Source organism: Mirounga leonina, unplaced genomic scaffold, assembly GCF_011800145.1.
Source record: "Mirounga leonina isolate KUSES-001 unplaced genomic scaffold, KU_Mleo_1.0 Mir_104, whole genome shotgun sequence".
Lineage (NCBI taxonomy): Eukaryota > Metazoa > Chordata > Mammalia > Carnivora > Phocidae > Mirounga > Mirounga leonina.
In genome coordinates this window covers 13,411,516-13,438,656 of record NW_023270231.1, presented here as the reverse complement: position 1 = coordinate 13,438,656, position 27,141 = coordinate 13,411,516, and the positions used below count along the sequence as shown (strand labels likewise).

Sequence of the window (27,141 nt, the reverse complement as noted above, 5' to 3'; positions counted from 1 at the left end):
AAAATGATTCAAACAAGAACAGCCAGTCTGGAATTAAATGCTCATCCTGGCTTCTGGACTATGGGTGCTTCAGGATACAGAAGAGAATCTCTTATCAGGAGACCAGCAGGCTGGGGTAAAATCCCAAAGCCAAATGCATAGTAATAGATGCATCCAGGCTGGATAGGCACAGAGAGGGGGGAGGGAAGTCTGGGGTCAGAGTAGATGTGACAAGAGCAACGGAGCTGAGGATGACTGCATGTTAGGGGAGACGTGCAGAAAGTTCAAGGGCTTTGGTTTGGTGAGAAATGGGTTTGCAGCCCAACTTGGCCACTCGTCGAGGAGCCATCGGCAAGTATATACATCCCAGTTCCCTCATCTGTAAAGTGTGTAAACTCTATCCTAGAGTCATGAGAGGGATAGTAGGGTCTGATGCACATTCGGTGGTCAGTCCATGTGGGACGCACCCCCCAATTCCTGCCTGGGCACGCGGACGTGGAGGAGAAGCGAGGGGCTCCCGAGAGGGGACATACAGCGAGCACGTGGTAAAGATGGCTCGAAGCCAGAGGGTCTGGCTCTAATTCCTACTTTACTGTGCAGTGGGCGGCTTCCCTGTGCAGTGGGCGGCTTCCCTGACCACTCAGATCCCTGGTCTTCCTGTCGGTTAAATGGGGAGAAAGTGAAAAAACCTGGGGTATGCTAAGCACTTGATGAAGGGGCGTGACCTACAAGTGGAGGTCAGCTCAGAAAGCTGAGGGTGATCTGGCACAGCCAGCGCTCATTTACGCAGGCTAGGTTTGCGGCGGTTTCCAAACGTTATTATAGCAACTCCTAAGACCGTCTAAGTGAGGCAAGAGAGCTAAGATGCAATGAAGAAAAGGTTTCTCCAAAAAAGCAGTGGGGCCCAGACGTGAATCTGAATCTGCTAACGCTCTAAACTGCCGCTTTGCCCGCTGTAATCCTGATGACAAATGTGCCACCTAACGGAAATCTCCCTTATCCTGAAATCAGGCTGGAGTTATTTAGAAAGGTAATCAGAGGACCGTTAAATGATGGCCACTTCTTATTGCCAGGGTGCACGTACATGTTTTCATTATGCTAGCAGGACTTATGTGAGGTGAGAATGCTTCAAGAATTTCCTAAGCCATGCATTTAATTTACATTTTGCAAAAGCCCATTTTTAATCAGACTCTTCATTAAAAGCATACTCATTGGGAGCTAATGGTAAGTGAGAGAAAATAAGTTTAAATCCACAAGGCAGCTGTTCTCCCACGTGCACTAGTTATAACAGCATTTGGAGATTGTACAGAAAAGGGGGACCGTAACAGGACAGCTACTACAGCTCAGATACCCCATAAATTATTCAAAACGTATGTGCTGCGGTCTAATACATAGATCTGCTACATACATAATAATTATTCCCTCACAAGTGTTTTTAATCATTTGGTATTTAATTACCGTGCACTATTTGTCTTGGAAAAGCAGCCTGAGATGGGAGTTAGGGCAGAGAAAGGAGGCTGGCTTTCATCAAACCAGTGGAGAAGCTGTTTGATTTTAAAGCCAGCTTTTTTTTGCTTTTGTACCTGGTGCAAAACATTAGGCTATACTCTCTGTTTCCCAGAGTTTCGGATTTTCATTGGTGTTTTCTTTACAATAGAGGGATGGGGGATGTGACTTCCCTCACAGTCTCCTAGGAAAAGCTCCAACGAAGACAAAGCATAAACTGTGTTTTTTAAGAGGTCCTATTTGCAGAGGTCTTTGTGATCAAGTGTACAGACCCACTTGTTATTACCATCTAACTTTGCAAGTGTCATGGGATGGTTTAATCCATCACTGATGCATGGCCAAATACGTATGTATGTGTGCAAACATACGGATGTGCATAGGTGATTATATAAATGTGTGTGTGTGTCTTTGTGGATAAAAAAACATTTCTTGAAACAATTGGAGCAAGCTAATGTAATGAAAATTCTGCTCATTTAAATGTTTTAGTCTTGAAGTTGATTTCTCTATGACAGGAGAGAGTAAGTTACATTGAACCTTTAGTTTCATTACTATGTAAGTAAACAGACTTCATCTATGTAGCTAGACCAAATCAGTCAAAGTGCTAAATATTCTGTGATCCACCATCAAGGGGAGAAAACAATTATTTTAAGAAGCTCGTCTTCATCCCAGATGGTTTGGTTCTGCACAAAATCATTTGATTATGTGCTTCTCTCAACTTTGAAATCAGGTACCTATCTGTCCGTGTTTAACAAGAAAGGGAATGCCGCACATTTGTAACAAATTAAGTTAATGGATTTAAAGCACATAGCGCAAAGGGGGGAGGCAGGACTTCTTTTGGGAGACAACGGGAGAGTATGGCCAAGTCTAGGTAGACAGGTCCAGTGTCTTGGCTCAGTGGACCGTGAATTACAATGCCTTAGAACGTGCTCAAGCCAAAAACCCGTTTTTGATGCAAGGAGGAGCTGAGTTAGGGGGACCGCCACAGTGCAGAGGAAGGCATTGTTTTGTTTTTTGTGTCTCTTTCTGTAATGCCTAAATAAATCTTCAGGCTATATTCTCAGAACTCCAGACTAGGGATTACAACTCAAATGCCTTCAAGTAAAATAATTGAGTGAAGCGGGCAGGCATAATAAAATTATTTTTCTATGATGAGAAAAACAACAATGCAAGCCCAATGACAAATGGCAGTGGACACAGTGACCTAATGTTAGGAGGTAACAGGGACTTCTGTGGACAAAACCGACCTCAAGATAAAAATTGCCTGCATCTTCCACAGACGGCAGCTACCGCTGAGCTTTATGCCACGGAAGAGAGAGCCTAAGTCAATGGATACTTGGAGTTTTCAAGAGTAGCCACAAATTCAGATGTTTATATAAATTTCCCATTTTTAAAATGTTGGCTCAGATTTTTAAGAGTATACAAGCCAAATCAAACACCAATTTGCACCATCTGTAGACAAAGGAGGACTCCACAAGAACTAAAACTGTGCCCTAAATATTGGTCCTCTGTGGGAGAACAGCTCGGGGATTATCCCTTGCTGTTTCAGGTGCTGCTTATTCACATCTACACACGGGCAGGACGGATTGTGGCTGGAGGACAGACATCTGTGTGTCTGATACAAGTTTGCATAGAAAAGCCCTTGAGCATGTTGGGAGAAAATGCAAGCACTGGGCGGGTACCCTGATGTGATTTCCAGGGAGCTGCAAGTCAACGTCGGGGTTAGGTAGATGTTACGAGCGTCGCACGGGGTTCGTGAAGTGTGTGCCTCTGTGTAAGAAATGATTGCAGGTCCTCCATAGGTCTTACATGGGAGGCATTTTTAGTTGAAATAGAGCTTGAATACCTTTATCGTTCTTTATGAAATAAGGTAATCAGGTTTGGAAGAATTGCAGTGAACTTTATTATCCGGTCTGCTTTTTTATGTTATTTCAGGCCAAGGAAAATCTGTAATAAGCCATGTTTGCTGGTCTTCACGATTACTTTTTTAAGTGCAGATCCTTTGTTTCCTTGTGCAGTTTGTTACCCTGATTATACGTGTTCTAAAAGGAAGGATTATACTTGTCCTAAGAGGAAGAAGTCTCTGGAGCCACCTTACGAACAATCCATCCATAGCACTGTGTCCCTTCTTGGCTTAGCAGTGTGGTCCATGAAAAGTCTGGGAATTGGAGATGCTATTAATTTAGACTCTTCACAATCTCCTGCCCTCTCCACCACTCATGCTGCTTGACATCGCGATTCATTCCCATAGAGTGACATCAGCTCTGCTGGAAACCTGCCCTTAGTCCTCTGCAGGCCAGCCGTGGGCTGCATGCTACTCGGGCAGATAAGGGGAAGAGTTTGGGCAAGGGTGAGAAGGTTGGGAGGAAGAGGTGACTTGACTGTCACCGATGTGACTGATCTGGTCACCATCTATCTCTTCCAGCATGTTTGCAAGGAATATAACGCAGCCACTCAAAAAGATGAACATATAAATGCAATAGCGTAGGAAATGCTTACTACAATAAGAAATTATATTTTAATCTACTTCAAAATAGTCAATTCAGATGGTTTGAAATTTGAAAGATTCAAAAGGCATACAATGAAAAGTTTTCCTCTCACCCTTTTATATGGCCACCCAGATTGTGATATTAAGTGAAGAAATAAAAGCGTAAAGCCAAACCTTTCTCCCTCCTTCTGTCGCTCTAAAAATATGTATATTTGTTTATGTATTTATTTACAAGCATATGTGTACACACAAATGTATCTATAGGAGCCTGAAAGAAAGAAAATGTTTGGGGCACCTGGGTGGCTCAGTCGTTAAGCGTCTGCCTTCGGCTCAGGTCTTGATCCCAGGGTCCTGGGATTGGGCCCCTCATTGGGCTCCCTGCTCAACGGGAAGCCTGCTTCTCCTCTCCCACTCCCCCTGCTTGTGTTCCTGCTCTCGCTGTGTCTCTCTGTCAAATAAATAAACAAAATCTTCAAAAAAAAAAAAATGTTTTCCGTGGTTGAGTAGAAGTATTATAGGTAATTGCTTCTACCTTCCTATATTTTCAAAAATGTCTTTGCGTGTTACTCTAAGGAAACAGTAAGTTTCTTTATCTTACATATAATACCATCATTGAAGGCGGTAGAGAAAAATTGGACATGACCAATCGGAAGGGAGGAAGGAAGGGAGGAAGGTCACTCATTTTGTTGCAACCCAGAGCTCACAATCGATGGTATTTAATATTTTTGCCCACTGCCTTCCCAGCCTTTGCCATATACGTGATCATACTTGAACACTGCTGCATAACTGGCCTTCTGATTAACAAAATATTCAGGATCTCTTTCCTGTTACCCATCCAAGAGAAGAGTAATTCAAAGGAAGAATTCAAAGGAATTCAAAGGAATTCAAAGGAATTCAAAGGCATACTGTGCATGCCAGGATACAGGTTTGTAAGAAAGAAGAACAGGTCTTCTAACTGGGAAGCTGTAGGTAAATTTGCACTTCGATAAACCAGCAACAGAGATGAAGAAGAGGACAGCGGGCAGTTGTGTTCCAATGACTTCCCCCTTTCCGTGTGAGATCCTAGCACCGGGCTGCGTCCTCACACCATAGTTCTGCGAGACGCGGGCGCGGTCGAGCAGAGGGCCTGGCTTCAGCCGCTTGGAGCACAATAAATAATACTTGGTGAGAAAGTATAAAAAAAAATCCCTCCCTTGCTCCCAGGGACAGTAAGAGGGGGCTCTGAAAGTATAATCAGTCACTTTCCTTTTAACTTTCAAGTACACACAAATAGCCTATGAATGCCTTACTTGTAAAAATTACAATACAGAAATATCAAAAGTTATAAAGTATACGGTTTGGGTCATATATTTTTCTTTTCCTCTATTTTTTTTTTTTATTATTGAAAAAGATATAGATTATTCTCCTTAACCCTTATCTCCCAATCCCACTCCTCACTGGAGAGAGCACCATTTGGGATCTAGGCAGAACTTTTCTTTTTTTTTTTTTTTTAAAGATTTTATTTATTTATTCATGAGAGACGGGGTGGGGGTGCAGGGGGAGAAGCAGGCTCCCAAGGAGCGGGGAGCCCGATGCGGGGCTCGATCCCAGGACCCTGAGATCATGACCTGAGCCGAAGGCAGCTGCTTAACCATCTGAGCCACCCAGGCGCCCTAGGCAGAACTTTTCTAATGCACTTATATCCAAACCCATACTCATGCACAGATACATAATGAATGCGTGCTTTTTTTTAATTAAACTTAAACTCTCCAGGGACTTTTTATCCCCATGGGCTCTAAATCTCACTTATTCTAAAGCTCTTTTCCAGAGCAATAATGTTTCCCACGTATGAATCACCAAATGCTAAATGTGCTCTTCTCAGCAAATGCAATTCATTTGAGAATAACTCTCAATAAATTGCCTGTGCTGTTTATTTCTGCAGACAATGGACAACGCCAAGGCAATGAGGGGGGTCGCACCAAACCAGTCGTTAGTTTTAATGTGGTCTGGCAGTTTTAATCCTTTCTGTATTTTTAAGTGTAATAGCATGGTATAGTATGTTAAGATATTTTTTTCATTCTTTTCTCTTTCTTGAACATTAAAATATAGAGGGAAGGTGGGGAGGGGAATTGATATTTTCCTTATGAGAAAAGACATTGCTAACCTCATTTCTGCAGACTCTGAGCGATATGGGGCAGAATTTAGGACTTGCTGATAAATAATTAGGGTTCCGGGCTTGCTGTTTCCAGCACGTCCACTGAGTCCTCACAGGACCTTGTATTTCTTTACCTCTCATCCCCTCTTAATGCTTTGCTGCCTAATACTCAAACCTCAACCCAGAACCCAGAACTTACTCAGAAACCAGCTTCCATGCATGAGTTTATCTACATGATGTGGACTGTCCGCTAAACTCTTCTCAAAAAAAGACTGCCTCTTCAAACTCTGTCATGGCCCCATCCCCTCATTAATGCTAAAGTTTTAGTGTGACCCCAATAAATGAAAGATGTTGAAATAAAATAGTATTTAACTCCTGAATATTTGACAATATTAAACCAGGAAAATACCATCTTCTTTCCAAGTCAAAAGTCTAGACCTCATCTCTGTGTGCATGGGTACTGAAGTCTGTCCTCCACTCTAAGTGGGTGATATCAAGGAGAAGTGGGGGTACAGGATGGATGTGGTGAACTGAGCTCCTCCAAGTAACCACTGGGGTTTTGCAAAGGCAGGACACAGCTCTGGAGTAGTATTTGTACTATGGTCTCCTTACGTGTAAAATTACAACAGTGGTAATTGCCCCAGCATTGTTTTGTTTTGTTTTTTAATAAATTCCGATCCATGTCTTTCTTTTTTTCTTTTTTTTTTAATTGTTATTTATTTATTTATTTGACACAGAGGGAGTGCGCACACACAAGCAGGGGGAGTGGCAGGCAGAGGGAGAGGGAGAAGCAGGCTCCCTGCAGAGCAAGGGGAGCCCGATGCGGGGCTCGATCCTAGGACCCCGGGATCATGACCTGAGCTGAAGGCAGTCACTTAACCAACTGAGCCACCCAGGTGCCCACCTCAGCATTGTTTTTAAAGTGGAAGTGGACACACAGTAGGTCCTCATGAAGTGTTGGTCTCTCTGCATGTAAGTGCAGACTTAAGCTAGGACTCCTAGTATCTCGTGGTGCTTTATGGCCACATCCCTGTTGGAGGGCAGAATCTGGAAATCTCTCTCTTTGAAGAAGGTTGTGAGATTATAACACTGAGGGATCCCAGGATTATATAGAACTTCTGTGCCAGCCCAGGGCACCCTTGCACTGCCAACACTATGGCACAGAGGAACCGCCCTCCCCCGGAGGCCAGAGATATGACCCGTTTCGTTATGGGCGCCTCTAATTATGCACATGTGTCCATCAGCTTGTATTATCTCCATAGCAATTCACCCTCCTGCCATTATGCCTGCCCCCAAAGCTGGAATTAGCATTTTGCAGTGATGTCTGGGAGTTTTTCCTGTGTTCTCCTGATAGGAAAGAGAAATTTGAAACCTATGCCGAAATGCTTAGAAGAATACCAGGAACATGATAAGGGCTAGTTAAGCATGTGCAAGGTATTTTTATCACTGTTATTATTTCTAAAGTAAAGTTTTCTGGATTAGCCCCACAGGGGAAATAAGAGTCAGAACATTTAAAGTCTCATAGCTTCCTCTCTGAGGGGAGCTCTGATTCACTGCTGTGAATACACAGAGACTGATTAGCAGGAATGGAGAATCGGGCTATTTGGGGTTTTTCCCCTCACCATTCAGCTTCTCAGCTAGTCTCCTACCCCAGGCAAGCCTAGCAGGACAGGCCTGGGGGGAAGTGAAATGTGTTTTTTTCTTACCTAGAATGTGTGGTCCCCAAGTCTGTTAACTATAAACAAGTTCAGATGAGGTCAAACTGTGAGTCTTCATGGAGTATGCTCTCCCTGACTCTGAACATTCGTAAGCTTCTGGAAATGGTACGAGAGGGACAGAGCGCTAGAAGCAGGTACAGCAGGCAAGAGGGTTTTAGCCGCCTCTGCTGAGCGCTCAGACAAAACATTGACCTTTGTGCCTCAGCTTCCTCGGAAGCAGTTGGTAATGCTCAAAATCTGTCAAAGCACCCCAGGTTACTGGGGGTGTGACAAAGCCTGGTTCCCCTGTCACCTCGCCACCTCGGCGAGAGAAGCTCCAATGTGATCTGTTTTGTACATCAGGATTCTATTGGAAACACCCACTGGACAAAATAATTCTGCATGTAAATAGTGGCCTAAAACCCACTGAACTGGTTTAAAACATGCTGGAAGGCACCACGGTGACTCTGATATTTACAGGGAGTAGGGAGGGATAGATAGTAGAGGTGGGGGTCAGGGGCAATGACAAGAGGTGGAAAGGGGAGGGGGTGGGTGGGGACCTTGAGGAGGACCAGCCAGAGGGCACTGTGCTCCAGCCCGCACAGCACAGCAGGGATGACCCAAGTGCCCTGGCACCCCCAAGTCATTCATTCCATGCCCCCCACAAGGGCCACCTTTTTGCCTGGGCAGCTAGAACAAAGAGCGAGGGATCTGAGGGTGCCACCCTAGCTTTCTGTGACATTGGAATTATGGGGTGAAGGCTCAGTCCCTCTGGTCTGGAGAACAGGATCCAGACGCCCACCCCCACCCCCCGCCCCAATGAAGTGCTGAAGTGAGGTAGGTTTATGACCCATCAGAAAATGCAAAAACAACTAAAGCCCTAGCAGGGTAAACCTGCTGAAGCCAGAACTCTGGGTTTCTGGGGGCACCAGGTTCACACCCCCAGGGAACCCAGCTGCTTTTGAGTTCTTTCTCCATCCATCTGCCACCGTCCGCCGCCCCCTCCTTCAGAGGGTGCAGACTAGGGCTTGTTCCTCACTGTGGAGCTGAATGAGGAGGAAGTCTAGGGTGACACAGTGACCGTCTGTGGCTTTTTATGTGAAAATCCACATGTAAATGTGAATGCATTAAAATATCAGTTATTTTTAATAAAAGATCATAAGGAAGACCTATTCCTGTTGGTCTGCTGGTTTTGTTTCAAGAGTCTCATCAACATTCAGTAAAGAACTTCCCTTCCCCTGCTTAGTACCTCCAGTGGCTCTTCTTGTCCTGAGATCATGTCCAGCCCTGATCCCGTCCGCCATCACCTCCTCTCTTCCCCACCATCTTCCGCTCAGCCACACTCTCCCCTCGCCCCATTCTGGCCACTCTCAACCTTGGTCTGCTCCTCAAACCACACTGCCCCCCCACCCCCCACCCTGGCACTCTCTACACCAGTGGTTCTGGTGATGTCAGCATCACCCGAAGTCTTCTTTAAAACTCAGGCGGCCCACAGGCAGTGTTTAAATCTTGACTACAGACTTACTGTTCATTTTATTAGGTATAATAATGCCCAGTGGTTAAATTTAAAGTCTTTATTGATTAGAATGGCATCCTGGAATATATATACACACACAAATATATATGTGTGTGTATAAAATGAGATGACGTCTGAGATTTGCTCTTAAACTACTCCAGAAAGAAAAAAAAAAGTGTGTATGTTGAAGGAAGGAGTGGGGATGGATGAAATGAAATTAGCACAATATTGATACTTGCTCAAGTTGAGGTTTATTATACTATTCTCTCTACTTTTGTGTCTGTTTTTAAATTTCTACCAAAAAATAACATTTATTTCCTCAGGGAAAGAAACACCCAAGTGGATTTTTCATACCCCCAGAGTTTTCAATTTAGACTGTCTAAGGTTGCATCTGAGAATCTGCATTTCTAATAGGTTTCCAGCTGATACTAATGCTGCTGGTCAGAGACTGCACTTTGAGAACCATGCACCAACCCCACCATTTCCCTTGCATGATTCCTACTCATCCATTCGAGCTTCACGCTTCCACCGGCTGCCGAGCACGGGCTGAGCTCTCCTATTATACATGTTCCTATCATGCAGGCATCTAACTGAATTATAAATGCTCATCTGTACAGTTGTTTGCTTATGTTTATCTTCCCTATAATTCTATAAACTCCATGAACAAAGATCCTGGCCATCACCTATCGCCTGTGACTAACATGTAGTAGATGCTCAATAAACGTTTGATGGGTAGATGAATCTAGAAAGAAAGACTACCCATTTTAAATGCAGGCAGAGCATCAGGAGGGCTGTTCACATGTTGCAGAGAAATAACAGAGGAAAGAGTGTACCTGCCCAGTTAGCTGGATCAGCCAGGTGCTCCCCAGCAACCAGGGAAATGATAACTACTGCACCCAGACCTCCCTGACATCCCACCCTTTTTATATAAAACAGAAACAATACTTGTGGAGGGCAGAAGTCTTCTCCACAAAATCAGGGTCCTGCATTCTGGCCCCAGGCTGTATGATGTTGGACAGGTCCTTTCTCTCTTGGGGCTTCAGTTTGCCATCTGTAAACCCAGAAGATTCAATCTTCTAGCTCTAAAATTTGTTGCAAATCACAGATTCTGTGCCATGATGCTTCATTCTGAATAATATCCGATGATGGTTGGGGTGTTTGGTCCTTTTCCCTAATGTTGGCCAGATCATGTCAGCAAAGGAAAGCAAACTGGGAGGACTAGCTGGTTCTTGCTTCTCTCTGGAGCCTCTGTTTGCTGCCACCCTTCCCCAGGAACTGGCAGGGGGTCAGCTCTGAATGGGGGGGGCCACGGATACAGCCCCCATACACCAGAGCCTCAGGGGAACCAGAGAGCACAAATATTTGAGGGACACCCACTTCCTGCTTCTTGTCATTCTGCTTTATTTAGGGCAGCGTTCAACCCAATGGCCTGGCTGAGGTTTCAGGACTTGTGTATTTCAGATCAGTGCCTCCAGAATCATTTCTATTTCTTTTCTTTTCTTTCTTGCAATCCCAGTTTCAGATAGTAACTCCAAACCTACATCGTAGTACTCCCAGCTTTGCTCGTTCTGCCTGGGACGTACTGGGAGGACCCCACTACAGCATTACAGATGTTCCCTATCGCTTAACTGGCTCGCCTTCACGTTTTGTGTATGTTTGTACTTGTCTAAAAGGCCTTCTCTTTATTTTCTATCTTTGGGGACAGAGACTACAGGACTACAGTTACATACAGAAATAAATTGACTAGAAAAGCTGAGACCAAAAGAGCTTAAGAAGAGAGAAGCGAGAATCTTGGCCTCCTTTGCCACATTATTTAGTTAGAGAAGATAGGCTTTTAGCCTGGCTTTTACATAAGAGATTTAGAATAGGTTTACCCAGATATTTTGATGTTCTGGTAATAGCCTTCTCAGTCATGATGCCTTTTAACTTTTGCCCTCTTTGGGGTTCTCTTTGTCAGGGCAGAGGGCGTGTGCCCCTCTCTGTGGGTGTACTGGGGGGTTCCAGCTGCAGATGTCTGAAAAAGCAAGCTCCAAAGGACCAGAAGAAAGTGAGGGCGTTCGCAGGTTCAGTGAGCTGAGGCTTAGAAAAGTTGATAAGAAGGATTAGAATTGAAAAATGAAAAAGACTCTTAAAAAAACCAATCCATTATAGGGTCCATTACTTTATACATATTGTCCAAAATCTCATGAATAAAGGGAAAAGAAGGAAAAAGAAAACTGGCCTCAGTTCAGAACGTCAATTATGTCTTTTTTTAATCCTCTTTTTACAATTTATTTGACGTTTTGAACAGTGGCCAGAAAAGCTATTATAACTATAAAACATATTCATTGGTATAAATCTCATTAGGTCGAGTGATTTAATTAAAGTATTGACATACTTAATTGATACATGTAAGCCAAGACCATTTTCATATCTCATTTCCATATGCTTTCTGCTTTAAAAGAATCGAGGAGCTGGAACTTTAAAAAAAAAAAATAAGTCTCCCTCCATAAAAACTGCTATAGATTCATCAGTGCCTGACATCCCAGGGGACCACTTCCGGCCACTCTCTTGATTCTGAACCAGCTACTCCTCTAAGTGGCGCTCCTCAGAGGGACGGTGATGTATCCCCAGCCTGAGAGCCTGTCAGACCCTCTTAGGATCAATAGGAGAATATTTATATTAATAAAGCACCAAGTTAATTAAATAAAATGGTCCTCTGGGTAAACTTAAGATACTAGAGGATGGGCAGGGATCAATATATTCTGCCATTTGAACATTAAGTATGTGCCTTGAAATTTTATGGAGCTTTTAAAAACTCGCTTCATAATATAAAAAGTTTGAAACCTCCACAAGTTTCCCCTGCCAAAACCTCTTGTGCCTGCCTTCTGGAGCTGAGGGAGGCAGGGACTGGAGCCATTCTTTAGAGATGGGAGCTTGGGTGAAGGCCCGAGGGACCTTCCCCTAGGTCCTAGCACCTTCCCCTAGGTAGCTCTCCTCCTTGGGGGAGGGAGGGTGCTGCTCTCTGTGGACAAGGCTCCGGAGGGGGTGGAGGCCTGAGTTCAGTGCAGGGTCCAGGCAGTGAGGACGAAACTTCCTTGTTTCCAGCGCAGCCTCCCACGTCCAATGTAAGAGAGACCTTGGATCCCCTCCCTTTCTTGGTCCCCTTATCCTTAGAAAGCCTAGACGCTGAGGATCTGTCGAGAGGAATCTGCAGAGCGTCCACCTGATCCTTTGCCTCTTGCTATCCTCTGCCCCTCGTTCTCCCAGCCTGGCTCTTTCTGTGTGTTTGCACCTGTCTCCACCCCGTGTCCTTTGTCTCACATCTGTGCTTCTCTCTCTCTCTGTGCATCTCTGCCTTTCACAATCTCTTCGGGAAAATCACTGTTTCTGTGCATGTGTGTTTCTCTCTGACTTTGTTTTTCCTTTTGTTTTTCCTTTTGTTTTCTCATTCTGTCTCACTGTCAGCCTCCCTTCCTCTTTGTTTTTGTGTCCCTGCCTGTTTTTCCCCTTTCTTTTTCTCTATTGTTCTCTGTCTCTCTATCTCCATCTCTATCTTTCAATCTCATCTATTTCTCTGTGTATCTCTGTCCCTCTCTGCTTGGGTCCTCCCACCCATCCACGGCTGACTTTAAAGAAGATCACAGACTCAGCCCTTCCATACTCAGAGGCCGACTTTCTGATTCCTTCCCCTCCCTCCTGGAGCAGCCTCCAGGGTGGGTTTGGGGATAGGAGAGAGGACAGAGGCCCAATATATCTTGCCTTGAACAGCTGGGTCTGTCTGCAGAGGTGACTTTCATTTCCTGAGAGGTGATGTCATACTTGCTGTCCCCTTTTGTCCTCTCCCACAGACTCTGTCTTCTCATTTTCTTAGCTTTGACCCATAGCACCTAACTCCATGGGTGCACTATGGTCACCTTATTAATGATGACCTTGCTTTGAAATGTAAGCCACAAGACAGTTTTAACAGGGTAGGAAGGACAGCCAGGGAATTTGCTTTAGTAGCAAATTCAACTCACCTTCCCATTTTGAGTGATCTCAGCCTCTCCTCTTGTGGCTGTTTCCTGCATGGCTCTGGACCCCCAGCAAGCTCACGTTCCCCAGCTTCCTTCGGAAGGTGGAGAGCTACTTTGACTTGTCCTGAGTCTGTGCAGAAGCAGCTGGTCACCATCCTGCCCTCAGCCCAGAGCCCACATTAGGGTTGAGGCCACTCCCCTCCTCTCCCCCGTCTAAACCCTGCCCAACTGGATCCTCCAGCTCTCTCCTACCAGTGGTCCCACCAGCTGCCTCTAGCCCTCCTCCTCATCCATCCTCTTTGCAGCACCCCCTGCTGACTTCTCCGCACAGCAGTGGCTGTTGAATCCGCAGGCTCCAGCCAGCTTCCGAGGGGGTGTACAGAGAGCTGTGGGGCTTTAACTCTGTGACCATCCGTCTTGACCAGCCATCCCAGGGTGAGCCTGGTAGAATCCATGAGGTCAGGTCTCCCTGCAGGACCCAGAGAAGCTTTGAGGCACAGCAAGCTGAGTAGAATCCAAGTATCGCTGTCTTTGGTATTAAATTTGACTGGGAGTTGCTGCTTTACAGTTTGAGCTCTGATGTAATATTCTCTAGGACAAGGAATGTGTGGGGATTTTCTTGTCATCTACTCATAGTGTTTGAATGCAGACTTGCTTAGATACAGCACTCATAATAACTGGTATTTATTAAGTGCTTATTATCAGCCAGGTAATCTACAGCTCTAAATTGATTAGCCATTTGATAATAATTCCCTGACATGAGTATTTTCATTGTCCCTGTTTTACAGATGAGGAAACTAAGGCTCAGACAGGGTGATCTACTCATACAAAGCCACATAGCTAGCAAGAGGCCAAATCTGAATTCACACTAAGGTTCTCTGGGCTCCTGAGCCATGCTTCCAATGGTGTGCCTCACTGTCTCCTGGGATCCTGACCACAGGCAGGACCTCTGGGGCCAGTTATGAAAGGAAGGGAGTTGAGTTACCAGGCAGAGTATGGCTCAGGCTGTAGTTAATGGACAGAGAGGCAAGGGAGGCGTTTCAGAAGGAGTCGCCCCTCTATCCCTCCTCTCTGCCCCCACCTCCTGCCGTGGAGGTCCTACCCTCTTTGCCCTGGACAGGGGAGTTTGTTGTATTGGGCATCAGACCAGCTGAAGCAGCCCCACATTCATCACTGCTTACTTGCCTCTCTGCGGTTCACTGGGTTCTCCCAGCGCGCACCCCTCGTCGCCTGCCTTTCAAGCTAAATGGCCAGAAGCCGGTCTGCGATTAAACCTTAGTGTTAACTTCAAACTTAGTGCCAGCCCATTGAAGTGCATCCATTTTTACATAAATAAGCAAGAAAACAGCGTCTATTCCGCCTGAGTCGATACCAGGACATCCACAGGTGTGAGTTATTAGCAGGAGCTGTAATTGTTTTGAATGGAACAATAAATAGTACAGGGGGTCATGGGGAGAAATGTCGTACTATGGTATTAACATAGCTTAATGGCTTTAGCTGCTATATGCTTCATCCAACACTGGGCTTCGAGAAGCTGGCCTTGCAGCTCAGGGTGCTGAGCTCTTGCTGAACTGCTTTCCTGCTTGGGTAGAAGATAATTTTGAGCCCTTCTGAGGCCTCATTGATTTTATCAGCAGATGGCCCCAGGATAGCATCTCACCTTCATCCCTGAGGTTTCACTTATTTAATGGGGTCCTGAAGAGTTACAAGAAAGAACAGGCATATACAAGCCCCATTTCCTTGAGCCGCGCACTGCGTTCCAGACTCCAGCCTCTGGGCAGCCGAAGCCTGAGGCGTAACCCTCCCCATGCACCACCCCCCTGCCCCTAGGTGCTCACATTTCTTCAGTGAAAATGAACAGACGGCAGAGGAGGAGGCCCAGTGGAATATCCTCCAGTGGAGGAAGGAGGAGTTGCTCAGTCCATAAAACGTTACTCTAGGGTCAGGTGCACACAGGGTACCCAGAGAAGTATTGAAAGGATCCTTTCTTCATGACCAAGTTGAACATTGAATGTTACAGGGATAGAAATCAGGAAATGGCTTCACCTACTCCTAAATGACAGTGCCTCAGCCCATCGGCCTTCCTCTATGCTTCCCACCTTCCCCAGTTGGACTTCTTAATCCTCAGGCTCCATGCGGGTTTCCACATCTCTTAGACCCTTTGGCAGAAAGGAGAGTGATCACAGAGCAAATTATCACAAAGATAATCAAAACTTTCTCACTGCCCGTCATCCCCTTCTGACATCTCCTATATAGCTTGATGCTAAAAGTGTCTCCTTCTGTCCCCAGAGTTTGATTATCTCTATTATCCTAGTCCCAATGGGTGCCAGAATTCAGAAATGGGGAGAGGCGGGGGGGATGTTCTTGGAGATGTGTCTTTGTCAGCGCACAGCCCTTTTCTGGACTGAATTCATTTTCCAAAATTTTTGTGTCCTCTCAGACCAGGTTTAAACTCTATTCCAAAAAACCAAATTATTTGCTTAGGCTCCCTTCCCAGGTACCTGCTCATTTCCACGCTTCAGTGTAGCTCACTAAACCCTTCTCAGTTAGAGACTTTATCAGTAGCTCCTTAGAACACAAGTCCGTTCTAGTGACATTAGTTCTCAGTCACCGTACTGCACCAGCAAGGCAGAGATAGAAGGGTGGGGGAACAGGGGCAGAACTCTTTAAAGGGACAAACTGGACTTGGGGGAAAAATCTCCATAGATTGAGATTTATCCTCGATCATCCATGAACCAGGCAATGACATGAAATCATTTTCGCTTATTTTTAATCCATTCAACAAATATTTTTTAAGCAGGGTCAGGGCTTGTGCTCAGCAAAAGTTTCTAACTACGTGAAACTAATAATTTAATGAAGGAGCCTATGGAAATGACCATGTTTCCATATAAGCTTGACCTTCAGTCAGCACAAGGATTAGCAAACAAGCAATCACTCTAGATCCAAACTCACTTCTACATGTGCCTAAGTCCTTAATTTGCCTTGAGCTTTTGGGTAAGGTCAGATTTAACAGCACCCTGGGTTAAAGGACCACTTTGATGGATGATCTGGCATTCTGCTGGAGCTTTCTTTTTCAGAGGCAGTAAGAAGAGAAAAGAGATTGAGTCAATTACAGACACTCTGTCTTTCCTGATGCCAACAGAAATGGGCCCAAGTGGTCACTGAAAATAGAAATTTGGAATCTACCAGAAAAACATGTTAGAAGGTACACTTTCCACCCCCTTAATTTTTGCTAATTGTACAAGCGGATCTTCACCTATGAGATATTCTGCCTCAGAACCTAGGCTATCAGGCCACCAAGGTGCCCAGGTCAGCAATTAATCATGAAGCAGCCCAAATGCACATACTTCATTTCAGAACAATCCCATAAACGCTCCCTCCAACCCCTGCTACCTCCACCCCCCTGCTCGCAAGGTTTCATCTCCTAATTGCAAAAGCTTTTTGGCATGGGAATGTCTTTGTGAAGAAGAGAGGACTCAATTTGGGCCATCTCTCTAAAGAAGACACAGGAACAAGGACGCTTCTCCAATTAATCAGCAAATGCTTGGCTCCAGCTTTCGCCAGAGGATCGATTTACATAAAGCTATTCTCAAGATGAATTTGCCTCCCCCTCTACTCCCCATGCATTCCTCTTGTCCAGCCAGCATTAGATGTGCTACTGGATTTCGGATTGACAGTGTCAGCTACGACAATCAAATTAGGGATGAAAGCCTCAGAGGACTGCCAAGGGAGAGGGACGGAGGGAAAGGAGAGGGTAGGAACAGTATGTCAGCCTGGAAGGAGGATGGACTGCACAGAAATGGGCTCCCTTTCCCCAACTGTATTGGGCAGACACATAATCTCAAACAAAGGAAAAAAAGAAAACCCTGGTCCCCATCCTTTTGAACCAGGTGGATACCCCCACACACACACACACTCACACCAAAACATTTCATTGGGGCTAAAATTGGCAAAGGACTATCTCAGGCATGTAATTAGATCCTTAGGATCAGATGATTTTCAGCATCAGATTTCTGCCCACAATGTAAGAACACCACAATCTCAGTTACACCCCCTGAAGGGTACATGACAGTGGACGCACAAACTCGAGTCAGATGCTGGTAGTTAGAATCCTGGTGATGTTTCTTAGGCCACTTAGTGAAGCAGGGAAGTCTGGACCAGAACAGAAAGCACAATTGGACTGATAACAAGAGCTCCCCAATTCCGTCTAATGTAACTACCTTGTGCCTAAATTGTGATAATTCTAGGAATTAGCTGTTGAGAAGCTCAGCCTCTGTACCATTTGCTGGAGATGATCAGTCAATTATAATGCTGTTTCATGAACACAAAGAGCCTTAGTCGGCGTTGCATATGATAATTCAATGAGGAAAGCTTCTGTTTGGACTGGAAGCATTGGTTAACCCTGCCAGCCCTGGAAAGTTCGTTCAGAAAGACACAAATTAAATCCTTTGGCTGGAAGGAGATTCTCTGCTCATAGGAGGAATGGCTGAATGACTAGGATATTTCAAGCCCTGGCTTGAATCCAAAAGTTTCTATCTTGAATGGCTCCCTTTCATATTTCCTACTATTTACCCACCCACCCCACCCCACCCCCAGCCTCTGAGGAGTCCCATTTTGGGCTCCTTTAGATTGGTTCCAATATCTAATACTCTTTTCTCTCTCTTGACAATGAGTGGGAACAGAACTATGGCATCAAGCTCCTAGCCTTATTCTAGAAGTGCACTGTCCAATATGACAGGTGCTAGCCATGTGTGGTTACTGAGCACTTGAAATGTGGCTGATCTGACTTAAGATGTATGTAAAATACACACCAGATTCTGAAGACTTGGTATAAAAAAGAATATAAAGTATCTCATTAATATATTTTTATATTGATTACATGTTAAAATATTTTGGATATATTGGGTTAAGTAAAATACTTTATTAAGATTCATTTCAGCCATTTCTTTTTATTTTTTTTAATGCAGCTAATGGAACAAATTAAATTGCATGGGTGTCTCGTGTTATATTTCTATGGGACAGTGCTGTCCTAGAATTAGCAGATCCCCTCTGGAGGGGTGCTGGCCTCTGTACCCTTCAGCCCAAGGCTGAAGTGTCCTGTTGACCAGCACGGAGGTTATGTGTTTTTAATTGGGGGGAATTCATTGGGATTAGCCCTGTGTCCCCCAGCTCACCCCTCCCTACTTTTATGTCCACAGTCACCCTGCTTTGCTCATTTTCTTTAACCTGTGCGATCCTAATGCATTTGAATTTGTGATTTCTAGAACATCTGCCCATAAGGAGACAGAAGGTGTGTATGTTAGTGACTAATCATAGAGCAAACCAATAATACTAACCTTACTTGCAGGCCTCTGTCTCTCCGTCTAAGGGATCCTTAACTCTGTGGTGCTCAGACACCAGGCCTTCACCTGCTCTTGAATGGTCACAGCTCAAGATCTGCCTCAGGGCCTGGCTCCTCCAGTGTTTTTTCCCCTCAATGCAGTCCTCCTAGAAACCTGGGAAAACACTTCTCTGTGAGCCCCCCCACCGGAATGCTCTAATCCCAGTCACCAGAGGCTCCCCCACAGGTTTAGGAGGGTCCAGGGGCAAAGTGCTTGGCTTCCTCCTGCTGAATGGCTGGGGTCCCAGGGAAGAGTGTAACCATCCATGGACTCTTACCCCTTCTAGGTCGGCCTCCAAACTAGGCCCCTGGGTGGCTTTGTCAGGTATGGATTAGATATTGTCGCTCTGTCCCCCTTCAGCCTTCTGTGACACTATCCCATAAGCATTTTGTCCAACACCAGCAGGCTCACACCTGAGACACGGGAGGCCTTTGCATGTTGGACCCAAAATTTTCCCTAGACACTTAAGGTAGTAGGATGCTGTATTTGTTAGCTTCATGCTAATAAAACAAAGATAGTGATTTGCATTTATATCTTGCTTTAGAGTATAGAAAGCCCTTGATTTTTCATTACTCTCGATGCTTATCCTGATTTCACAGAAGCACCAGTTGAGGCTCAGAATTGAATTGATGTTCTTACAGACACACAGCCCATTAAGTAGCACAGCTGGGGTGTGAACTCAGCACCTAATCCCATGCACAAATCATCCTCCCCATGCTTTCAGATTTGTTCAAAGTTTATACTCCAGAGCCCATCCCCAGGGTTTCTGCCTCAGGTCTGGGATGGGTCCCAGAAATCTGCATTACTTTTTTTTTATCCTGGAAAATTTCACACATATGTAAAAGTCAAGCACAAATTATAAATGAACCTCCTTTGTACCTAGCACTCAGTTCCAATAAGTATCCATTCATGGCCAATCCTACTCCTTTTCCACTTCCACCCACTCCCCTCCTCTTCTACATTATTTTGAAGCAAAACCCAGACATCATCATTTAATCCTTAATTACTTCAGTATGTATCTCTCAAAGATAAAGACCTAAATGAAGGGAAACATAGCCCACAATACCATTATCCTATCTAAATTATTTTAGAAGCCAGGAATCTGTATTTTTTTGAAGCATCATGGGTAAGTTCTGAGGAGGTAGACCATGACCCCTGCAGCAAGAACAGTTGCCCCGCGCCACGCCAACTCTTAATAACATCTTCAAAAGGGCCTGATTTTTATCAGACTGTCCACTTTGAAAGACAAAACCAAAGTACTTGATGACACAAGACTGCAAGTCCCAGTGATTCAGATCGGCATCTTTCCCTTCCCCCCGCCCCTAAAAAACGAAAAAGATACTGAGCCTCGAGTGAAACAAAGCTGTGAATTATTTTCCCTGCTGGTTGGGAACAGTCTACAATGTGACTTTAGATACAGAGTTTCTTCTTGTTGAAAAGGAAAAAAAACAGTGAAACTGCAGCTCTTACTTCTGGGGACTGTAGATGTTTACTTTCCAACTGAATGTGGGAAGAGTTCTGCTTGTTTATATCGGGGGTCAAAGAGAATGCAAGCTCCAGGAGGTCAGGAACTCGGTTCTGTTCACTTCTGTGTCTCAGCATGTGACACAGAATAGCACATAGTAGGTGCTAAATTTATTTTTTGTTGCATGAAGAATCTGAGCTGATACTTAATCTGCCAATATTAAACGTTTGAATGCTATGCCTAAGACTTTTCTAATGAGCTTGCCAGGGGAGGCAGAATGAAAGGAGCTTTTCCTGATCTCTTTCGTTCAGTAAATGTTTAGCATCAAGGGAGCAAGCATGTAAACTGGTGCAATGAAATATTCAGAAGCCAACGGGAGCAGTGAAAATAATTGGGTTGGTTTTGTTGTTGTTGTTGTTGTTATGTTTTGTTTTGTTTTGTTTTGTTTTTGTCCCCCATTGATACTTTGATTCTCTGGGTCTCTGACATACATGGCAGTTCTTTCAGGAAATGATTCAGTTATTCCATTATAATCTCCCTTGGACAAAGGATGCCAAAGGCATCCAGCTAGAGGTACCAGGGCTTCTTAGCTGGGACATATGCTTGGGGCTCACTTGGTTTTGACAGTGACCCAACTGCAAACATATAATCTTGCTTATTAAGATCAATTGCCTGCAGAAGAGATTTACCTTCTCAGATAAATCCTCCCCAAAGTCCACATTGTAAAATCCCCAGGGAATAATTTTTCCTGCATGTCTGTCCCTCCCACTGTATAAAATAAGGTAAGCAAGACCATCTTTCTCTTGGGCTCCTAGAGCGGAGTGATAATGTCACAGTTACCATACATTAGGAGTTGGGGTTAAGGGGAGCAGGGTTCAGCTTTGTATAACATGGCAGCAGTGAGAGTACAAGAATTTTTAGATTCATGGATTATCCATCAGAAATTTTTTAAATCCCTAAATGAGTTTTGACTGATACCTACTGCACCAATAGGCAGGTTTCCTCCTACTAGGCAGTGACTGGAAAAGTAATTTTTTTTTAAAGATTTTATTTATTTGACAGCAAGAGAGGGAACACAAGCAGGGGGAGTGGGAGAGGGATAAGCAGGCTCCCTGAAGAACAGGGAGCCCAATGCAGGACTCGATCCCAGGACCCTGGTATCATGACCTGAGCTGAAGGCAGGCGCCCACCGACTGAGCCACTCAGGCCCCCAGAAATGCTTTTTTTTTTTTTTTTTAAGATTTATTTATTTGAGAGAGAGAGAGAGCACAGATGGAGAGGGAGAAGCAGACTCCCCGCTGAGCAGAGAGCCTGATGTGGGGCTTGATCCCAGGACCCTGAGATCATGACCTGAGCTGAAGGCAGATGCTTAACTGAGCCACCAGGCGCCCCTAGAAATGCTTTTAGATCATCCCTTCTTGGCTTATCAAGAGGTGATAGTTTTGTGGTTTTTTGTTTTGTTTTTTTTTTAAGTTACTAAAAAGGTACCTGATTGGTCTCAGTGCAAGTGGTCCGGGGAGGTAGACAAAGAGGGTATCAGACTGGGTTGTTCCAATTTCCTTTGGTCACTGGATATGTCATCTTTCATGAGTAATTTTTTTTTAATCTTCTGAGAACTTCCTGAATCAGGAGAATTTTCCTTGAAGCCTTTTTATGAATGCTTTGGGTTGGCTTCCTTGGGTCTCTTTACTGACACTGGCTCCCATCTCCTGCTTCAGACTTTGAGGATAAAGATCATGACTGGGAGCCTCTTCAGCAATCTGTCCTTGAGTTGTTGGAGCACCTTGTTCAGCCTTCTGGAGAACAGGCAGAGCCGGGCAGTTTGTGTTTTTCTTGGGTGGTCTCTAACCAAAGACTGTCTGATGCAGGGCTCTAGAGGCCCAGATCCCTTGGTTAGAAACAGGAGCTCCCAGGCTATGGGGCTAAGGCTAGGACTTTTCCTAACTGACCTTTATTTCTCTTCTTGATCTTGCTTCCTGCATCCCTTACTGGTCTCTCCCAGGAGCACTTTATGAATACATCACTTGGCTAAGTGTCAGCTTCTTTGAGAGCCCAATTTGAGACAGACCTTTTCTCCTGAATTCAAAAGACCCTAGAATCAAATATGGATACTCCTATCTAGATGATAGAGGGAAACGTTGACCCCTCCCTGAGATTTTACAGAAAGAATATTAGCAACGTTTATGTGTTCTATTCTTTGCACAGTTGTAGACATATGTCCTGAAGAGGGTCATAAAGGATATTTTCAGCAATGTAAAATGCAGGACTAAATGGGCAGAAAATCCAAGAAATAAATGCAGCCATGCGATGAATGCCTGGGTTCCAGGTGCTGTGCAAGGCGCTCATGTATCAGCTCCTTTCATCCCCGTGATTAACCGAGGAGGTCAGTCAAGCCCCCGTTGTAAAGATGGGGAAACTGAGGCATAGAACATTTCCGTAATTTGCATGATCATACAGCTAACTGGCTCGCCCCACTTCAGAAACAAGAATACCCCAAGATTGGGGGAGCTTCCAAGCCCCATCTTGTACCTTTGGAATAGTGAAGATTGACAACTAGGAGCAAATTCCATCCCCCACAAATTGCCACTTAACACAGGCCAGACTTCCTGGGAGCATGAATATGACCCGAGACAAGGGCATTGTCCCCACGAGAGCGAAAAGGAGACTGTTTTCCTGCTTCTTGCCTTGCCATCTTCCCTGGTAAACATGGGGTGGGCAGGGGTGGGGGTGAAGGTGGGGACTGTCATTCACTGTTGCGCTGAGAACAAAGCATGGCTGACGTTGCGGGGAGAGCCCCGGGAAGCATTTCAAAGCTCCACTGGAACTAGACAACCTTTCAATCCATTTATCAAAGTGTCTGCAGTTCCCGTTTCAAGGTAGATGAAGCAATAATAAATTTGTGAAGAAAGTTAATCTGTGTCCAAAGCATTTTAGTAAATTAAAAAGGGGGGGGCTGGCTGGAAGGGGGATATATTGGTTCTTGCCAACTCCTATTTGACTTACTGTCTCCTTAATAAGTCCTCTTTGGTCTTGTGTTTTTGGATGGAATAATCCATCGGTTAATCATTTTCTGGAAGCAGGAAAATGCACTTTAGCTAATGCAGTTCTCCTTTCTTTCAGAGTCCTAATTATTTAAAAAGGCATCCCAATCCGTAGTCCTACTTCCCAACCAAGAAAACGTTTCCCAACAGCCATCTTCCTTTACATCCCCCAGAAAATCTCAGCATGCCCCTTATCCTCTCACCGCGCTCCAGCCTTGTCCTTTTCCCTGGTTCCTTCTGAGCATTTTCCCTCAGGAGGGGCAAGGCACTAAACCCCCAGCAAGCAATTGGCCGGAACTAGGCTCTTGGGCACTACGGATAGATTTTGTTATTTTTATTTAAATGTCAGCTGAAAATGGTGGCTCTTGTCTCTCTCAAGGGTAGTGCTTAGCACTAGCTCCATGCTCTGGCATCACGCTGAGATAAACACGCTATTAGGAGCCTTCACAAAGGCCTCGAGATAATTGTGAAGGGATAGTTACCGAAAATGAAGCACCCAGCCCTGAACCCTCCTCCATGCCCCATCAGTAACACCATTAAAGCTGTCAGTTTGTCAGCCCACTGGAGGTATTTATGAAATCAATATACAATCCTGCAGATGGATGGCAGTGGTATTGTTAGCTGGAGAACAGAGGCTCAATGGAAAATAAAACTAATAAAATTTACAAGCGGATTGTCATGGGGAACAGATAAATTCCCTACAATCCACTGTTTTGCTCAGTTGCGGCAGAAGCAAAGCCATGGCAGGGAGGTGGAAAGAAAGCTGTGTTTTAAACTGGGTCCCTTCAACTAGGAGCAAAACTGGGTCTACTTCCAGCAACGAAATAGTGACAGGAAACCCAAGTGGCTGCCCGGTGCCATTGCAGGGTTTTTCCCATGTGATTGCTTCTGTGGGACGTTTCCCAGCAGCTGGGCTGGATTTTTCTGCTAAAATGCTACTCTCCTCTCATCCCACCATATCACAAGCCTGAACTGTCATGCGATGGTTATTTCTTCAGTATGTTTGGGGTACCTTAAACTCCAAGGGTTAACGCACTACTAGAGGACGTGCCCCTTCTCCTGGCTCCCAGGCATGGTTATAGCTGACTCGTCCAAACCTCTCTCCTGTTTGCTCCCCTGCCCCTGATTCTGATCACCAGCCGTTGGCCAGAAGCATGGCCTGACCTGTTTCCCAGAGTGGCCAAAGATAGCAGCCAAGCCTGGGAGGGTAGTGGGTAGGGGCTTGCTGTCCTGGAGACCAGCCTTTGCTTGGCAGAAAAGACTAGGCCCATTGTGGTGGCTGGAGCCTTGGGTACAGCCCAGATGCCTGGTGGAAATTGCATTAGTCAGATGACAGGACCTGCTCCCTCTTCTCCTGCAGTCTGATGGAGAGCAGAGGAGTGACCTTGGTGACCCTGCCTGACCTCTACTGTCACTGTGGGCTTTGTTCAGTGCCCCGACTCCAGGCTGGAGCCCTGCTCATTGAATCAGGCCCAGCCGGGGGAGCCTGCTATGGGGCTCCTTGTGCATCTAAATTTATTTATACCAGTTGCAGACAGAGAAAACTGGATTTGAGATGGGGAACACCGTGTTATTGAGCCCCAGAAGCCACCGGTCGTCGTATCTACACCCGACCCCAACTCCGAGCCTTGCCTTGGGGCTTAACCATGGCCCCAGACAATCCCCAAGGGTCTAAAGTTCCAACCAGCTGCTCGGAGTGTGGCTTAACTCGTCTCCGCAGGTGAGAACAGGAAAGGAACGCCTCTCTTCTGCTTTCTGTTTTTCCTCCTGCTCCTTCACACAAGGTTAACTTAGACAGCCTAAGTTTTCATGGAGGATGATTGTCTGACCTCTCTTCCCAAATATATTTGGAGTCCTCTTTAGCTTTTGATTAGGTTCCTGTGGAAAATCAGTGTGGGAGAGTATCCATTAGTACAATCTGCCTCTGGGACAACTTGGCCATTAAGGACGTTTACCCTGTGACCCAGCATGTTCTCCTTATAGGACTTTATACCAAGGAGGGAGCTCAACAATTTAAATGTGTAGGGAGGAAACCTCATCCTAGTGTTTCCTTAAATGACAAATACCCCACAGTGCGGGATCCTATAGCCCTGTATACAATTGGATGATATACAGTGATTGAAAATGTTGCCATACATGTACGTTAATGACATGAACAGATGTTCTCAATATAATAAGTGAAAAAAAGGGTTTATGACTCACTATATACTATGAGATCATGTTGGTGAAATTTATACATATTGCTCCTAATTTGTAACAGTGGTTATGGTCTGGGTAGGTAATTTTTTACCTTAATATCTAATGGTTTTTGTGTTATTTTCACGATAATTGAGATCTATATCTGTATCTATAGATGTATATACATACGATTGATGTGTGTGTGTGTGTGTGTGTGTGTAGACACGCGCAGGTGTGATTGATTACTCACTGAGATTCCAAGCAAGCTTGAGGTATGAATGTAAACAAGTGCATGTGTTTGGTTTGAGTGGGGGGATGGGGGGAAGGAAACAGAAAAAAAAAAAAACACATGGGTCTTAGGAAAGGAAACTGAGGCTTTGGGGATTGTTAAAGAGGACCTGGCACAAGACCTGGGTTTGAGCTGCCTTCAGCACCTGACACTTTGTCCCTTAACTTTCTTCCTCAAAACAACACGTTAGCACTGCTTAATGCTAGATGAGCTGCCAGTAGGACCCCCATTTTGGGCGGGTTTGTAGAGATGCAATTTGAAGTTATCATGCCTGTCACTAAGCTCGATCCAGGAGGCCCCCGGGGGGTGTCTGGTGCTCTGGAATAAATGGAGATGGACACCCCCCCCATCAGAAAATCAGGATGGCTAGGATCCCTTCCAATCCCAGATGACAAAGGCAGAGAATCCCTGAGAGTGGGAGACTGAGTGCTGTTGACCCTGCAGTGAGGGAGGGACTGCAAGGGGGGAGGGGGCAAGGGGTCTCTCTGGGAGATGGCAAAACAGAGAATTGGGTGCGATGTGCACAACAAATAACCCAGCGTCTTGGCTCGTGGCCTGGAGGTGCGAGACCACCCACAGAGCCCGCCCTGGAGGCGAGCTGCTCCCTCCTGGTAACCATTCCAGCAAAGGCCATCACTGGAGGAACAATGTAAAGGCTTGTAGCAGCCTGGGGCCTGAGACTGAAGAGTCCCTCCAACACTCCTGACGGCAGAGGCAGCCTGCGAGGGGTTTTGTTGTCATAATGAGATGCAGATAAAGCCGGGCCTTGGTCCTTAATGCGTGTGCCTCTTCTCTTCCTGTTTAGAGATCTGAGCGAAAACCAGATCCTGGGGATCCCGAGGAAGGCGTTCCGTGGCATCGCCAACGTGAAGAACTTGTAAGTGTTGGGTTTTTTGTTTTTGGTTTTTTTTGGCTTCTCTGCAGATGTGGCTTTCTGGCCAGAACAGGGGTGAGAGATGGGACAGGAAGGTGGTGACCCCATGCTGTTTGCTGCCTCGGTGCAGGCGCCTTTGAGACAGAGTGAGGGATGTGCCTGAGGGGTCTGCAGGGAACACATGTCGGAAGCCATGACAGCTCCATGGAGTCCTGTTGCTGTCTGGTGTTTCGGCCCCAAGTGTGAGCATTAGAGTCCCAGACCTGGGCCACAGCCTGGCCCCACAGTAGCTCTGTGGCCTGGGGCTTGACTCAGCTACTCCCAGGGTCGTTATTTTCTATAAAATGGGCATGATGGGCTGGTGGGGTGTTGACAGAGATGAGGACGCATGCCTCATACGTAGTAAGTGTTCAATAAATGGGAGCCTTGATGATGGGGGTGATGATCATGATGGCGAAGGCGTCACTGTTATTAATAGGATCTTGTGAGAGGGCCTGGCCACTGGTTATTCCAGGATTGCAGGGGGACGTAGCCACATCCACCCACTGCACTAGCTGCTTGGTTTGGGAGGTATGTTTAATTTTATTTTGAAGTAATTATT

The 27,141-nt window shown here is 45.4% G+C and overlaps 1 protein-coding gene across 2 annotated transcripts in view; it reads left to right on the top strand.

Moving 5' to 3' along the window:
* Nucleotides 1-27,141, top strand: part of SLIT3 (slit guidance ligand 3) — a 597,503-nt gene that overhangs the window by 378,638 nt on the left and 191,724 nt on the right. For both annotated transcript variants that reach the window (XM_035013944.1, XM_035013938.1), the window contains exon 5: nt 26,472-26,543. In XM_035013944.1, coding sequence (XP_034869835.1) covers nt 26,472-26,543 — 72 coding nt within the window. The remainder of the gene's footprint in view (nt 1-26,471; nt 26,544-27,141) is intronic.